Genomic DNA, 14,118 nt, shown 5'->3' on the forward strand with positions numbered 1-14,118 from the left:
ACTGCCAGTGGGGAAAGTGATAATCCCATACACGCGAGGCTTCGCTTCAAACTACACTTAATTTACGTATTACTAGTAGAATAATGCTATTTATCTGTGCTACTCTATGTACCCATAGACACGTTCTTCACGTTCTATCTGTCAGCACCAAAATGATCGTTTCAATGGTAAAGTGGCAAATTAACGACTTTTTGTGTGACACGAAGGCAGCATCGGTCAGTTTTCAGACAGACAACAGGAAGACAATTCTCCCACTGGACACTTCATTAGGTACCCTAGATACAGCTCAAACGTGTACACTACTATTTTTTGTATATGTTGTCATAATTTTACATTTTATATTATGACTGCGTGAACATTCTAAGTACTACATTTGCTGCTTTAATTTTATTTAAATTATTAGGTGTTTTGAAAGGCTTGTAGCACCACCTGCGCTTCATAAATCTCATTTCACTTTATGAAGACGACAAAAATAACACCTTTTATTCTTATTCATGTATTACCGCGATATCGCAGTGACGCTTAGTATAAAAAAAGATACAAAACATAGTTTTAAAAAGTCCACAGAAATGCACATATAAAATGATCAAACATTGTCATGCTAAATGAAGGCACAGATAAATACAAAGTGGTATAAAAGCAGTATTTTGTGATTATTGCATACTCGATTGTACGCTACATGAAATGAGGAATTGGTTACATTCAGTACATGCATGTTTTTATGTTTGCTTCACGCTGATTTTCCAGTACAAGAAAGAAGGAACGGGCTGAAACAATGACTTGTGTCGATTAATCATGTCTGTGACAATTGGAGGCAAAATGGAGTACTTAGATGCAGCCAGGAGAGGCGCTGCTGAGTGACTGTCAACTAGTTTGTGACAAAGAACTTTACGTGCAATGATGGCATGGAAAAAGGAGTACTGACCAAGTCAAATGACATTAAACTAACGTGCGTATTACTACTTTCATCAAATTAATTTTTTTGACCTTCACAATATTCATTTTTATAGATTATGTTTTTTGTCATCACGTATGGTAGACTGATAGTGGTCACATCAGGTAGTTCTAGTACTATAGTGCCAGTTATCTCCAATAAAATTCCCTTTTTTATGATGCCAAAACAAACAACCCCCCCCCCCCCCCCCAAAAAAAATCCATACAAAATTCCAACCATAAATCAGCGGATGAGATATGAGCTATTATGACAACGGGTTGTACAATGTTTCAGCGGTATCACACGACCGCAAAGTCCTCCATTTAGTTTTGGTGAATCTTCTTCACAAGGATCTTATGCGTACATTCAAACACAGATTTAGAAAAGTACAAAATGTTTTTAAGGCAACATATGGTCCTGAACCCAATTACCCCTAACCCTGCCATTCATACTTGCACTCCCAGGGCTAAAAAAGTTTGTAAACATGAAGACACTTTGTCCTCTTTGAATATTCCTGCTTCCTTCCTCACAAACAAGAGTCTTGTCTTAGGCGCTCACCAGTGGTCAAAGAGCGGCGTCACTGATGGTCCTGTACATTTGCAGTGAGGTCGTCTCCACCTCCTGGGCCTTGGCGTACTGCGCGCGCTCGGCGGGGCTATACCCGGCCGAGCGGCCCATTGGGCTGAAGCCTGAAGTGGCGCGGCCCGTGTGGGCGAACCCCGACGAGCGAGGCGGGGCGGGGCGCCGCAGGAAGCGACCCGACGTTACCAGGTCGCCGTAGCCCTGCGCGTGCGAGAAGGCGTAGCCGGAGCGGCGGGAGCTGGTGCGGCGGATTCTGGCTCGGCGAGGAAGTGGGGGAGGTGATGCTTTGGCCTGTCGGACCTTGAACATGACCTAGGAAGAATGTTGGACGCGTGAATCCAAAACATTGCTGATAAAAGGTGCGCGGCGTACCGAGCTGAATGACGGTTCGGCGATTCAACTGCGGCCGAGCGCTAATCCTTGATGACAAAATTTGCTTCTTTTATGAAGGCACATTTTCGTATTCACATTCATTTCTTTTTTTGTCATCTTCTACTAAAGCATCTTGAATTTTTGTTTTGTGTCATCATAGACGATATTTCCCACAACCAGATCGTCACAGTTTAAAAAAAAACACATTTAAGTATCCATTTTTACCTTGTCATTGATGGTGGGACGGAGGAGGATCAGTAGGAAGCGATAGGTGACGACAGGAAGGGTGCACAAAATGGAGGTGAGCACAATGGTCAGCCAGATGTTGGGCTGGCTCAGGGAGTTCCTCGCCGTGCCTGCACACATCGTAAGCCACACGTTCACATCGCTTGCGATTTGCCTTGTCAAAGTTGGAATAGGATTCAAACACAATTATTTATGATTGATCACTGTATAGCCATTTTGGGCATACCTATGAAGGGGAAGGCTGAGGGCAGCAGGAGGAACAGGCCGTTGCTGTACATCGTGAAGGTGACAACGAAATACATGACCAGGCTGCCCACGACAAAGACGGTGTTGACTGCCGTCCAGTAGGACATCTCCAAACCCAGCTAGGCACGCACAGGCGTAGAGCGTAAGATGGGTAGTTGCCTTGAAAAAAGGAGGCTGAAGACTTGATACCTGAATGGTGACAGCGAACAGTAGGCAGGTCTGCGTGAGGACAGCAAAGGACTGGTAGTCGGCCACATCCCGGCCGTCGGTGCGGGCCGCTTGACTGACGGCGCCGTACGGGATGAAGAAGAGCACCAGGGAGCTGTAGCAGCTGTGCAAGGCACACTTGAAGAAGGCCGTCTTGCTGAAGTACAGGTTGAGTTGGCCCGGCACATACAGCTGAGGGTGCTGGAAGCTCCACGCGTCGTTCACGTCCTTTATTCAACGAGCGGAAGGCGATTTTTAAATCGTTTCTTGGCATACCAAGAAATTGCAGGGCTTGCTTGACGACTTGAGGTTAAATTTTACCTGATCAAAGAGGCTCATTCCTAGCACAGGCAACGCTGTGTACACCAGATTGTACAGTGTAATGAACAATTCATCATACACTGTCTGAAAGGTAAAAGTCACATCAATTTAAATGTTACTAAAAGAGAAAATAAGACATTGAAATAATCTAACATACATTAAATTTCCAATAAAGGAGACACAAGATCATTTAGACTTGAAGCAGTTATAAAATGAATTTATGAAGTTATTTAAAGAATACAGAAAATTAAAATAAGACTAAATAAAATACATTAAATTGAAACAATTACAGGAATATATGAGAAATTAATTAAATCCTAAATCAAAATGAAGAATAAAAGTGAACTGATACTAAAAAATAACGAGATTATTTACAATTTCAAAGAAAGCATTCATGTTCCGGGGATCAATAAATAAAAAGCTCGAATGGCTTCAATAATGTTCCACTTAGGCGGTGAAAGCCAATCCGCTGCCCTCGATTCTCACCTGCGCCGAAAAGCCGCAGAAGAAGGCGTACCAGAAGTGGACAAAGGTAAAGGTGAAGTTTTTGTAGAAGAAGTAGCGTAGAAACTTGCACATGCGTAGGTAGGACCAGCGGCCGTGCACCAGCAGGAGGCGCTGCAGGAAGCGAAACTGGGCAAACGAGTAGTCACTGGACAGCACCGCCTGCATGCCCTCCTGGCCCGAGATACCCACACCGATGTGCGCCACTAGAGGGCAGCACCGACAACACGTTTGAGGTTGTGTGAGGTCAAACATTTTTTTAAATAATCACGGCCAAAGCATAAATTCAAATTAAAAAACGGCAAGCCAGTTGAAATCAAACTTGAAGATTCAGCTTACCTTTGATCATGCTGACGTCATTGGCGCCGTCGCCGATGGCCAGCGTGATGGCGCGTTTGTACGTCTTGACCAGTTCCACCACCTGCGCCTTCTGCAGCGGCGTGACGCGGCAGCAGATCACCGCTTTGCACATGCACGCCGTGCGCAGGAAGTCAAGTTCCATGCTGCGTTCCAACGCGTATGCCTGCCACAACAAAAAACAAACACCAATGTAACTCTTGACTCGGGCCCAACCGATATGGAATTTTTTGGCTGACGTTGATTACCATATTTGACATCATAAAACTCCGATAATCGGAACGGTTATATGCAATTTTCTTTTCTTTACAGGTTGTGATGTGTTAAGTAAAAATATAAAGCAACCTTGACATTCCACAAAAAAGAGTTAAGAGCTAATTTAACAGACATGCTAATAAAAAAAAGTTTCATGGGCTGTACCAGACTGTGTCCGTTGATGACAAGGCCAAACTCGCCGTTCACCGCTTCATCCGCGAGGGCCTTCACACTTTTACCCAGAGTCCTCTCTGGCAAAAATGTGCAATCCTCAGTGGCACCTGGTTTCATGGACTTCTGCGCATTCCTGGCACATGTGCAAGAATAAATTAAAGCAAAAAACCCAATTAAAAATGGTAAGAAAAAAAAAATCGGCAATAGCTACCTGAGCTCCTGCCTCACATCCTCCGGCGAGTTGCCAGAAATGACAAAGATGTCGTTCATCTCCTCGCGCAGCAGGTTGCACGAGTAGCCGATGTTTTCCGCTGTTTCTGCAATAGGAATATTTTAATAGCGTGAAAAATATTGCTCGAGTATGCAGATAAGTGGTACGCAACTGAGGAATAAAGAATGAAATGAAATCAACTGACACAAATAGAAATAAATTAAAAAACAAAATAATATAAATGAATATCACAACTAAAGAAATTCTGGAAACAATATAAAACTTATAACTCTAAAACGTCAACTAAGCAAGGCAGATCAATTTGAAATAAAATAAGGCAAAACGTTTTTTTTTCAAATTAAAAAGCTGAAAGAAAAGCAATTACATGTATTTAAAACTTGAATACCTTGCTTGTCGCCAGTAAGAACCCAGATTTTGATGTCGGCTTTGGACAGCTGCTCGATGGTCTGCGCGACTCCGTCCTGCAGCTTGTCTTCGATCGCCGTCGCCCCTAGCAACTGGACGGGCATACGTGACAGCTTACCGCATCGGATTCAACTTGGAGCAACTTGCCCTGGCCGCCTACCAGCAGGTCGGTCTCGATCTCCTCGTACAGCTGCTCCAGTTTGTCCTCGCGCCCTTCCAGCGCCGTGCTGGCTTCGTGGTGGCGCTGTTGCCACTGGAGGAAAAAGTCCTCGTCCAGGTCTTTGTAGGCCAGCGCCAGGGTCCGCAGGCCTTCGCCTGCAAACTCCTGCAGAGGGAAGGCACAAACGTCAATCGCGTGCGTGCGGACGGGCGGTTTCCCGTAAAGCGCGGGACGTGCTCTTACGTTGAGGTGCTCTGTGGTGACGTTCGTCAGTTTAGTGCAGGAGCTGTGCAGCCTCTCGCAGATGATGGTGTCGGCTCCTTTGCAGTACAGCGACAGCTTACCCTCGGGGCTGCGAACTGGTTTGAAGGTGAGGGAGACATGGGAATAAATATATAAATCGTTTTCAAATATTTGTCTCCATTTTAGTTTCCATGAAGCACCATTAATGTATTTTCTTCCTGAATACTGGCCTTTGCATTTCTTTCGGCTTACATAACATGACTCGTGACTTTTACTAGCTACCCAATGACGCCTCCCATCAGGGCCGTCAGACATACTTCAAAAATGAAATGCTTGTTTACCGATGACGGACATCCTCTTGCGGACATTGTTGAAATCCAGGATGGCCAAGAGTTTATAAGTGCACTGCTCTCCCATTTCCACAATGGAGATGCTGTCGGGCGTCCGCGAACGGAAGACAAAGCCGAAGTTCCTGGCGGCTGTGACCAGAGCGCCCTCGTCAGGAGACTGAGCCTGGTACGAGAGCTCCCCTGCAGGTGGGAAGTTTTGTTTGTTGTTGTTTTATTTGGATTCAGTCAATGAAATAAATAACCCTGCCTAGCAAAATGAGCTCACCTTCTTTCTTTTCCTCCGCCATGACGGTGTGGCAAAGCGCGAGCAGTCGGAAGAAGGCGTGGACCTCGGGGATCTCCAGCTTGACGGCCTCCACCAGCGCGTGATCGTGGAAAGTGAAGCGAGGGTCCGCCAGCGGGTTGAAGGAGAAATCCACCTTCTCGGTGTGCTGCTCACACGTACAGCATGAGAGTGGCATTAAATAAAAAAAATAAAAAAGAGATCAAGATACATAAATCATTTGACCTTTCAAATCTCACCTCATTAATTTCAAGTCTCTGGCCCATGTAGTCAAAGACATCGCCTGTGAAGGAACACCAGCGCACCGCAAATGTGAATGCCACGCCGTTTACCACCATATCTTTTTCCCAAAAAGTCAAGTTTGCTCACCGTACGTCTTCCCGTTGATGGAGCACTTGTTGAAGGTCATGATGTTTTGCGTCAGCGTGCCCGTCTTGTCGCTGAACACGTACTTGATTTGACCCAGCTCCTCATTTAGCGTGGTGGTGCGCGCCACGGCGGGGGTGTCGCTGCGAGAGTGGTACATCTTCCGGTCCCAGTCGATGTAGAAACTGTTGCCCAGGCGGATGAACTCCACACTGGATAAAAAAAAAAAAAAAGATTTTCTTGGGCTCAGTGCAACTCAGAGGCTACATTCAAAAAACGTAAATGGTCGGTGCTCCCAAAATTGCGGTCGGCCGAGAAACCCGATCAGAGTTAAGCACTTGGTCCTCACCTGACGTAAAGCGAAATGGGCACCACCGTGTTGAGGATGATGACATAGGACCAGAAGGTGAGAAAGGAGGAGAAGGCGGCATCGTGGCCGTTCTGCCTGGGCAAGAAGACGGTGAAGGCGGAGCCCTCGCCCAGCTCCCAGCAGTAGTTCCCGATGGCAAGGACGGTACACATGAACGCCAGGAAGCCAAAGATCTGCATGCAGGAACAGTGAGGGAGGGGGCGGTGGAAATTGTGTCAAGGACGCCGAAGGGACTGCTGATTAATCGGTCGGGCCCGCGTTTTAAGTGCTTCTTTAACTTGTTTCATATCAAAGAAACGTGCTCACAAACAGAACGAGGACGTTCATCAGACGGTCCACGCTGGTCCTCTTGAAAGTGCTTTTGCCGCAGTTCTGCATCAGTTTGGTTTCTGGACCTAGCATGAAAAACAAGGAGATAAAAGCTGGCTTCGAGTGACAGATGATGACGTTCCTTCCGAGAAGAAGAGTCACGCCACCTGCAAAGAGCACCAGTCCGAAGCACCACTCGGTGTTCCTCAGGGTGCAACCCCGCAACAGGATCTTTTCGTTGTCCAGAGCGTACTTCTGCCCGGCAAAGGCCAGCGTCCCCGTGAAGCGGTCCAGCCGATTGTTGGGAGGCTCGCAGAGGACTTCGCCTTTGTGACACAAACGTAAAAAGGTTTCAGACAAATACCAACGATGTTCACTTTTTTTTTCTTTTGTGTCCTACCATTGAAGTCTGCCAGCTTGCTGACATCATCACCGAGGTCCCCGGTCACCGTCAGGGCCTGGCGTACTTTCAAGTTGGTCTCGCTTAGGGAAAGGGGAAAAATGTTGGGCCAAAACAAAAATGGCTGTTTGTCGGCCTGTACCAGGACCAGAAGCAGGGTTTACCCGTCTAGCTCTGCTGTCTCGATGTAGACTAGGTTGAGCGGTTCACTGCTGGACAGCAGGAGGAGGTCAGCCTAAGAGACAGTTGTAAAGGCATTATAAGCAGTTTGCCCCTCAAATTCAAAGCAGCACTCCAATTCTTTTCGACGTCCTTGCACATGTGTCAATCAAAGCCTCACTGTGACAAACTGGTTGTTTTCCAGCTTGATGATGTCTCCCACATGAACGTCCATCCACTTCTCGCTGCGCAGTCTGGCGGGCGGGGGAAGGGGATTAGAAACAGGATGTTAAAACAAAACAATTTTGTATTTCAGGAAATCAACCCAACCCAAATATGGGCGTTGGGTTGCGGTAGCTGCATTGCCGACAGGAAGTTTCCGAAGTGCTTCCTGCTGTAACTAGGTTGCGGGGCTGAGCGACTTTGCTTGAGCTCATTTCAACATCGGACAAACTCCTTCACCTTCTGTGATGAGTAAGCAGCGCAACCCACTCAAAACACTCAAGCCCCCCGCCCCCCCACCCCAGAGTAGCCACAGGAATGACATTGCTGGTTTTTTTTTTCCAAATCCCGTTGACCTGTAAATCCATGTAAAAACAACATAAATTACAATACTTGCTTTTCATCGATGAGGACTTGGACTTTTCTGTTGTTGACGTGATTGTCATTCCGGTGGCGATTCTAGAAGCGTACACGCACAATAAAAAGTTTGATTATTTACCCGCTTGTCCTTGAGTCTCTGTCTACCTGAGCTTATGTTTACCATGACATCATCTTAGCTCATTTCATTGTTTCTGGAATTCCTTTAAAGGTCAAAGGTCATGAGTGTATCTTTGATGAGATCTCTCTGTACTCCTGGAATTCCTTTAAGAGTCAAAGGTCTGAGTGTATCTCACAAAGGGAAGCGGTTGCGTGACGTAAGATCGTCACAAAAAAAGGGGAATCGAGCATTTTTTTGTGAAATCCTGGTGACGCAACTGGCCGCTTGAAGGGAATTCGGTCCGCTCCCACGCACATTTACCGTGATTCAAATATAATAAACACCTATTTGACATGTTTACTTCAAATATAGTAATCAATTTGATTTACCTACATATTTATATTTGAATGTTTTATTCATGTGCGCATATATTGTTCCATGATTTCTTTGGATTCTATTATCTCTTGTATGCTTGTTATGGTTTGCGTCATTTTTGTTTTATTGTAGGTTTTTGAACTATAGTATCTCAAGAGGTGGGCGTGGCGCTTACGATGTCATCAGTGGCATCCTTGGCAGCGGTGACGGACAGCACCAGCACCAAAGGCACTACGGTGGTGAACCAGGACAGCGACGAGATCTCAGGAATCAACTGACGGACAAGAGAGAAAGTGAAACCCTGCTCAAGTTCCTGCGCAGTCAAAATCAATGTAAAAGAATTGGACAGCACCTGGAGCACCAGCAGGAACAGAAAGTAGGCATTAGCGATCCTCTGGAACTGCTCAAAGAGATTGAGAGGGAGGAAGGTGAAGAAGTTGTACTTGGATGTCTTGATGGCGTTCGTCTGTAGGGGGGGGGGGGGGGCAAAGTACACCGCGGGGTTAGCGTCGTTAATGGAAGCTAACAAAATAGCTAACAACATTCGGAAATGCAAATGCTGAGGAAAAAAAAAAAACTGAAACTACTAGCAACGTTAAAGCAAAAACGTCCTTTGTTTTTGTCTTTATCAATTAAATTCATACTTGAGCTTTCAGGGTTTATTTTAAAAGTGTTTATTTTGAAAGGGAGTTCAATTAGTCATTTGAGAATTGTTCATTTTAAATGTATTTATTTTAAAACGAATAAAAAACGAAGCTAAAATTAACCATTTTTGTCCAACTAAAACAGATTAAAAAAAAAAAACGTGGTCTAACAACAGACTGAAATGAAACAAGAAAACACAAAGCTAACTACCATTAAAAATACAAGATGATTCCTGTCACTGTGTGACTTTTTGGAGACGTGATTATTTTTGTTTATTTCTACTGCGAGGGCGATTTCGCCTGGGTGTTTTGTGTGCGTGTGTAGAATCATAGCCCAAATATTGAAACTAGCGTGGACGCTCAGTGGCAGGGATCAGCAGCTGGACACTAACCATGGGGTCATGGTCCTTTGGTTTCGGGGGGCGGGGCAAATCAAAACATACTCGTCTCTAGGTGTTGGAACACAACTGATTGACACTCACGGCATATTTAAATGAGAGGTTGTATTCCCGGTCGTTGGCCCTGAGTTTTCTCTCCAGCTCTGACATAAAAGAAAAACCATCAAGAAATTAAATTCAATCAATTAAATAAAAAAACGGTTCAGTTCATCGAGCTTACCTCGCTCTTTCTTCCTGGCGCAATTGAGGTCAAAGAACGACATCTTGACTTCCTTCTCTTTGCTATCTGTCCACCACCATCTTCATCATCATAAATATTGTCTGAGGAGAAGCGACAACGGTTTAGTTTAGTTTCCGCCCCTTCCAGTTGATGTTTACTAATGAACTGAATCTCTGAAAGTCACCACCACAGTCTTGACCTCACAATCACTCTGAGGCATATTTACAACGGCACTAATTAATGCATTGCGTTCTTTGGCATTTTCTCACTTGATAGCATCTGCGATACACGATCTTTTTTTTTTTGCATTTTATAACCGCCAGGCAATTATCCGAGTGTGTGTGCGTGTGTGTAAGACGAGCACATGGGACCATGCTGAGTAAACACGTCCCACATGGAATGGAATTAGGAAAGTGCCAAGGAGCAAAGGAGGAAGTCAACATTGCACATTGCTTCTTGCAGTTTTCAGCTCGTTGCGTTAAGTTTCAGCAAATTGGGCTCGGCTATATCGGATGTATTTTTGGCCATTTTGCGAGGTCATACCTGGGACTTGACTCGCTAGTCGCTAAGTATGAACATGTCATTCTAGACAGATGGGCACCGCCTAATTTATTGCGAATTCATTTTCATCCTGCCCTCCCGGTGTGTCCAACTGACTTCAAAATAAAACAGTCTTCCTTTTTGAAGTTACGTCAGGCGTCAAATCATTCTTGTAAAAATCACAAGCTAATTCAGTTTGGACCGCCCTTCAAGCGTTTGGTCACCAAGGTGATGTCAGCGCAGGCGCTATAAATAGCCGCCACATGTGTTAGTCCAGGAATGCGCCTTTGGACGGGAACTCCACGCACATTTGAAAATGGTGCGTTTGCGTCCTTTAACAGAACACACACAGCGCATGAATTTCCCCTCCACATTCCCATGACAGCCACTCACTGTTCACTCACTAAACTAACCGCCCAGTTTATTTTCCACGGTGACGCAAGACCGACAGGAAGAAGACTTTTAAACTCAGCTCACCTTCATGTCCAAAGTTTCGTGAGGTCGTTTTAGTTCAATTGATAGTTTCATGGTTTTTTGTTGGTTCATCCATCGGAACAATTTTTGGTTTATGAGCAAACGGACTGAAACAAAAAGCTGCTCAGCATCATTGAGATGGATGTGAGAGGTGATGCTGGTGCAAAGGCAACAGTATCCCAGTGTCACATTCACCTGTAACCGGCTGAAGGGTTCAAAGGTCGAGCGGCGTGAATGGCTGTCTTGTCCGATGAATTCGTCTCTACTTTCGACGCTGAACACTGCGTCCATTGTCAGAAAATAGTGCTCACTTGATCCACCTTGTGCGTGTACAAGCACGTGTAGGCCAGTACTGTCTCGGGACTTTTCAGCTTTTAAAATCAAAATAGATCATCAAAGGCAATATTCAGAAGAGCACACCTATTTTTTCCCTGGCCTTTTATGAGTTTTTATTCACTCGAGTAGCATTTTAGACATTTTACGTGACGGAAAGCAGAGTTAGTTTGCTTGTGAGTTTGTTAGCTTGGTCTTAAAGTCAACACTGAAGCTGAAAATGATGGTGTGATTTTTTTTTTTGTGAGGGGTTAGGCTTTGTCATGGGAATAAAAAAAAAAAGAAGTTTTGAAAAAGAAAACATTTCCTGTTTTGACTAGATTGTTGATGTGAGCCTAACCTCAGAGCACCACCTTTCCTTTGACGACTCATTCTGAGAAACTGCCTGTAGTATTCTTCCATTTAACAGTGGTCAGATAAGGGAGAAGTTGAATTTCCTCCATCGTGTCTAATAGCAAGAGGCTTCTTTCGGAGAGAAGAAAGGAGAAAGTTTATGCTTCCAGGAAAGGCCGTACTGTCGTCCTTTGATGAAACCAACTCCCGCTTTGGCTTTTGAGGAATGCTCAAGGATCTTCCCAGGCCGGCTTTTCTCACGCAAGGCTTTATCAGAGGCTCCTTGTTTTATCAAAGCCGCAAGCTAATAATAACAGCAAGTCAGCAAACGCAGCGTCTGAGAATGATTCCACCTGCTCAAGAGCAGTCCGGGCGGGTTTAGGCTTTGCGCCCACATCTGGCAACCAGAAATCTAATTTGGACATGTCGCAATCTTGCATTTATCTGCTACAGTTTGGCCTTTTCCACAAACTAAAGATGTGTTTTGTATGCATCAAAGAAAATGTATGGACTTCTTAGACAACCTAACGTGCCCTTGACATCTGTGCGCGGCATCGTTCCAATTTTAGCATTTGTGTTATACAGTATACATTTGGAGGACTATTTCGAGCAGGGAAGTCCAAACATGTAGAGACAAAAGGAAGGAAATTGGCCGACACTTCAACTTGTGTTTTGAAAACACACTCAAAGTAGTTCAATCTGCTGTGGGTCAACAATTAGCGAGCAGTTGAAGAGATTTCAATACAGGAAATTTACAACTGGCTGTTGGCAGTGACAAAGCAAAATGTTTAGTAAGATATCTTTTTTTTTTTAATAGAAAGAAATCTGAGATTTGTATGCATCAGTGACAATCTTTGTTTTTGTAACATCAAAGTCAGATATATTTGAAAATGGTTAGGAGAATTTCGAGTGATCAATGAACCAAATGTAAGCAAACGTGAGCGCGATTTTATAAGCAGTTAAAACAAATAAGTCTTCAACAGATAAAATCTTTTTTTTTTTTTAGGGAAACATCAGCGATTGTCTTAGACTAACCTAACATCCGCTAATTTAGAGTCTTTGACAAACCTAACGTAAACATCAAAGACGGTCAGAAGATTCCGTAAACCTAACGTGCATGTTTTTCTAGGTATTTAAGACAAATTAAGAGACTCCAACATATTACGTGTTTTTATACTTTACGACTATGGTCGACCGGAAACTCAGGGACGCTGCACAAAGAGACATGAACAATCGAGCTCTGAATAATTCACCTGACACTTCAGGGCTCCTCTCATCTTACCCAATTAAACCCCTGACCTTTTAATTGACCTCTACGAATGAATAATAACATTCATTCATTGATAGGAGATCAAATGAAGGCCCATTTACAAACCTTTTGAGGTCAATGACAGACTATTAGGAGGATGGAATTATGGAAACTACCAGACCAATTTTTGAAGACATTTTCTTTTTTTAAAATCTGCACACTGTCAAGATTTTGATTTTAAGTTTTACTGTTAGGGGACATCTATATCGTGATTTTATATTTTCTTTGAGTTTGAATACTTCACGTCCAAAACAAAAAGTTCCATTTAAAAAAAGATGAAAAAATGATGTCCACGTTAAGCGCAATTAGTTGAGTTTTTTGTTTACAACTGGACATAAGTGTAGTGGCCTCTGAAACTATAGTTTCATACTTGACCTTGTCATTTTTAATGTGCCACGTGAAAAGATGATGTTATACCACAGATGAATTAAGTCAACTCAAGGTAACTGCACGTGTCACAATCCCACTCAAGCACTTTCCCCTGAAGCCGTGGATAGAAATGTGACAGTTTTCGCCGTTAAAGAAAAGAGAAGCTGAGCTAGGCCAACTTCTTCTTCCCTCACTTCACGTTCAAGAGTCCAAAAATACATAGAATACCCCGCTCAAAGAGAACGAGGGGCAGGGGGGGCAACTTACCTCGACTCCCGAGCCGACGAGTGAGTGCAGTTACTGGGGATGAAAGTAAAAGATGCCCTCTCGCTCCGAGTAGGTACAAACGATTGAATAATATTTTCCTTACTGCTACTCTCTCCGCGTTAAGCCCTCCTCTGTTTCCTCTCTTGTCGCCTCCCTCCATTGCCGAGTCGGCGCTGGCTGAGTGCGGGGCGCACTTCGAGGCGTGGCTCAACGTTCGCTGGACCAAAACCTTTGCTAGTGTTACGTATTTTCCAAAGTGCCTTCTCTATATATTTTTAATTAAACAATTCCCAAAATGATGCTCATGCATCTCATGCTGGTTTTTGTTTTTAACTCTATTCACAATTGAAAATGATAAACTATCGACTGACCAAAGTTCAAATACCAACCTCAACCATATGGAGAGTGCGCCACTTGCTGGTGACAACTAGTACTGCATCCACCCCGCAGTTAAATAAGCTCCGCCCCCACTGACTGAAGGGTGAAATTTGAGTTCATTTCTGATGTTTTAAAGTGTTGAAAATATAAGCGTGTCGCAATAAAATGGGCACGATTAAAACTGCTAAAAAATAATTGACAAAAAAAAAGGATTTTAAAGAAAAAAGAAGGCCTTTATATCTGTGAGTCAAACGTTATTTTGGAGCTTTATAATTAAACTCTAAAATGACTGATACAAATAAA

At 44.0% G+C, this 14,118-nt stretch overlaps 1 protein-coding gene across 1 annotated transcript; it reads right to left on the reverse strand.

The window, feature by feature from the left end:
* Positions 1-372: 372 nt before the first annotated feature.
* Positions 373-13,676, reverse strand: LOC119127143 (probable phospholipid-transporting ATPase IM). Its single transcript, XM_037258893.1, has 28 exons — positions 13,438-13,676; positions 9,813-9,913; positions 9,677-9,735; positions 8,903-9,016; positions 8,726-8,824; positions 8,095-8,156; positions 7,657-7,729; positions 7,481-7,551; positions 7,317-7,399; positions 7,084-7,242; positions 6,914-7,002; positions 6,587-6,780; positions 6,241-6,449; positions 6,111-6,154; positions 5,854-6,019; positions 5,580-5,768; positions 5,239-5,354; positions 4,996-5,160; positions 4,816-4,927; positions 4,410-4,515; positions 4,190-4,331; positions 3,752-3,935; positions 3,395-3,618; positions 2,909-2,992; positions 2,570-2,815; positions 2,361-2,499; positions 2,114-2,244; positions 373-1,828 (listed from the first exon to the last, which is right to left on the reverse strand). Exons 2-28 carry the CDS (start codon positions 9,853-9,855, stop codon positions 1,499-1,501), a joined length of 3,633 nt encoding a protein of 1,210 aa, XP_037114788.1. The 5' UTR covers positions 9,856-9,913; positions 13,438-13,676; the 3' UTR covers positions 373-1,498.
* Positions 13,677-14,118: the final 442 nt, after the last annotated feature.

This window comes from Syngnathus acus, chromosome 9 (genome assembly GCF_901709675.1).
Source record: "Syngnathus acus chromosome 9, fSynAcu1.2, whole genome shotgun sequence".
Taxonomy (NCBI): Eukaryota; Metazoa; Chordata; class Actinopteri; order Syngnathiformes; family Syngnathidae; genus Syngnathus; species Syngnathus acus.

Coding starts and splice junctions, on each gene's coding strand:
- LOC119127143 (XM_037258893.1), bottom strand. CDS start 9,855: ATGTCGTTCTTTGACCTCAATTGCGCCAGGAAGAAAGAGCGAG. Junction 4,332..4,409: donor GATGTGAGGCAGGAGCTCAG/GTAGCTATTGCC, acceptor CACATGTGCCAG/GAATGCGCAGAAGTCCATGA. Junction 2,993..3,394: donor TCTGCGGCTTTTCGGCGCAG/GTGAGAATCGAG, acceptor TTTACCTTTCAG/ACAGTGTATGATGAATTGTT.